This window comes from Octodon degus, unplaced genomic scaffold (genome assembly GCF_000260255.1).
Source record: "Octodon degus isolate 3935 unplaced genomic scaffold, OctDeg1.0 scaffold00037, whole genome shotgun sequence".
Classification (NCBI taxonomy): domain Eukaryota; kingdom Metazoa; phylum Chordata; class Mammalia; order Rodentia; family Octodontidae; genus Octodon; species Octodon degus.
The window spans coordinates 4,151,968-4,154,674 of NW_004524613.1; the positions used below are offsets into that span (position 1 = coordinate 4,151,968).

Below are 2,707 nucleotides of genomic sequence, written 5' to 3' on the forward strand. Positions count from 1 at the left end.
ATAAATAAATAAATAAATAAATAAATAAATAAATAAATAACTAGCTAGCCCAGTCCCTGAGCCCTGGGCTGAGCCCCTCTCCCAGCTGGCCAGGCCCAGGGCTAGGAGGCAGCAGGGTCCTTGCTCTTGGCGCTGAGGTCACCAATGTAGAAGGAGACGAGCAGGGCCTTCCAGGTCCTTGGTATAAGCAGGTCAGGCTCAGTTGTTATTCATGATCCACCAAGAGCCTGGGGGTTAGAGGCTGGGGTCAGGAGCCATCCGGGCCCTGGCCTACCCCTCTTGCCCCAAGAACTGCAGCACACCTGGGAAGAACATGGTGGTGAGAGTGTCCGGGGCACGCAGGTGGTCAATGAGGATGCGCTGGAATGCCTTGCTGCTGGGTGCTTGCTGGTGCCTAGGGAGGCCAAGGATGGAGGGGACCAGGGCTGTACCCACCTGCTAGATCAGGGCTACTGTTCTGGGGTTTTCCCAAACCTGTCCAGTCCTTCTGCCTGGATTCAGGTCCCAGGCCTTCTCCATACTGGCTATGAGCCTCATTTTTTTGGTCTTTTTCTTTTCTTTTCTTTTCTTTTCTTTTCTTTTCTTTTCTTTTCTTCTTCTTCTTCTTCTTCTTTTTTTCTTGAGACAGGGTCTCACTTTGTAGTTCAGAGTGCACTCAAACTCACTATGTATCCCAGACTGGTCTCTCATTTGTAGTAAACCTCTTGCCTCAGCCTCCCAAATGCTGGGATTATAGGCATGTGCCACCCTGCCCGGCAATTAGTTTTCTCCTATGTAAAATGTGGACAAAATCTACTAGGGTCCTGTAGATTTCTTTTTCTTTTTGGCAGAGCTGAGGATTGAACTCAGGCCCTTGCACTTGCCAGGCAAGCACTTATTCTACTGACTCATCTCCCTGGCCCCCTAGGGTCCTGTGAGGATTGAGTGATGTTTCAAACAAAGTATCTGGCATGGGATTGACACAAAGTGACAATAGTATACAGTTACTTGATGCCTACTATATACTATATAGCATATAGCAGTACATAGTACATAATACCCTGAAGCACTGTACTCAGGATACTGTGTGTATGAGTGTGTGTCTGTGTGTGTGTGTGTGTGTGTGTGTGTGTGTGTGTGTGTGTGTGTTTGGTACTGGGGACTGAATTTGGGACTTTGTGCTTGCCGGGCAAGTGCTTATGCTGCTGAGCTATCTCCCCTTCTGTGATGTATTGTGGCTGGGGATGGAACCGAGGTCCCTGCATGCTTGCCTAAGCAGGCGCTTTAGACCACTGAACTATCTCACCAGCCCCACATCCTGGTTTAAAGATGGCAATGGGAAGTCTATTTCTCCCTGCAGTGCTGGGGATGGAACCCAGGGCCTCCTGCATGCTGAGCATGTGCTGTACCACTGTGCTACATACACCACCAGCCTTTGTTTTTATAGTTTGAGGAATTTTTGGCTGTTTTGTGGAATTATAACACAGAACAGAGCACAGGAATAGTACCCCCTGGATGGGCTTCCTCTATAATAGACACAGTGAATCAGGTCTGAACCTCCCCAAGCCAGCCGAGGGTCCACATGGCACAGATATGGTCAGTACATTCTGGGAGCTGCCAGGAGTCTGGAGGTGAAGAGGGCACCCTGGCACAGCACGGGCTAATGATCCACTAGGGACCCCCACTCTGGGTCTCAGGCCTGGGTAGCCAGGCTGGGCAGAGAACTATATGCAGGGGTCACTTCAAAGAACCTGTAGGTAGAGGCCAGACCTGCTCACCTTCTAGCACCAGCACTCTGGACTGTCTTTCTGGCCAGGCCCCCAGCAAGGAGCTGACCCCCAGAAGGATCAGGAACCATCAGCCCTGGCTGAAGGCCTACTGTGACTTTCTTGGATGAAGCACCTTATCAAGGACCTGTCTTCTAGCTGTGCCGGCTCACTCTCCTCACCCTACATTCAGCCCAGGAGACGCCTGACCCCGGCCCCCCAGCCCAGGCCAGAAGCTGCCTGTGCTTTCAAGGTGGAACGTGGCTTTTATTTTCAGAGAACCACTTCAGAGTTTAGTGATGATCCCATGGCCTGGCTTTGCCAAGGGAGAGAAAGGAGACACCAAAGGTGAACACTGCCTTTATTGTCCCTGCACCAGGGTCCCAGGCTAGGGTGCAGGGATCTCTGGGGGCAGCAGGTGACTCTAGGTCCAAATTATTGCTACTTGGTAAGGTTACCTTAGGGCTTCCCACAGTGCCCTGAGAATGGGGGGGGTGTGGGCATGCAAATGATATGCAAATGGCATGCGGACCAACCAGGATCCTTCAGAGATCGCTGGTGAAGTACAGGTGCTGGAAGAATCTCATAGGAGCAGGAAGGTGATGACACTCGGGTCCTTACTCACTGCAGACTAATCCAGCCCAGTCTCAGGGGAAAGGTTCAAGAGGTTGAGGGTCCCTGAGCATCAGCCCTGGTTCTGCCACTGGTTAGGGAAAAGCAGAAACCTGGCCCCAAGACAGGAGAAAGAAAGCAGAACACTGAGCCAGCCAGAGAGAGAAGGAACCTGCTTATTACACAGCAAAGCAGGGGCAGACAGGACCAAGCTCAGGCCTCCTGAGCCAGCTGGAAAACCAGATGTCTGGAAGGCTAAAGCTACAAACAATAAGATAAATAAATAAATAAATAAATAAATAAATAAATAAATAAATAAATAACTAGCTAGCCCAGTCCCTGAGCCCTGG

At 50.6% G+C, this 2,707-nt stretch overlaps 1 protein-coding gene across 1 annotated transcript in view; it reads right to left on the reverse strand.

Annotated features, from left to right (window-relative positions):
- Positions 1–10: 10 nt before the first annotated feature.
- Necab3 (N-terminal EF-hand calcium binding protein 3) overlaps positions 11–2,707 on the reverse strand; it is a 21,625-nt gene continuing 18,928 nt past the window's right edge. Inside the window, exons 12-13 of the mRNA XM_023714976.1 lie at positions 303–394; positions 11–227 (exon numbers count right to left, since the gene is read on the reverse strand). Coding sequence (XP_023570744.1) covers positions 199–227; positions 303–394 — 121 coding nt within the window. The 3' untranslated portion in view covers positions 11–198. The remainder of the gene's footprint in view (positions 228–302; positions 395–2,707) is intronic.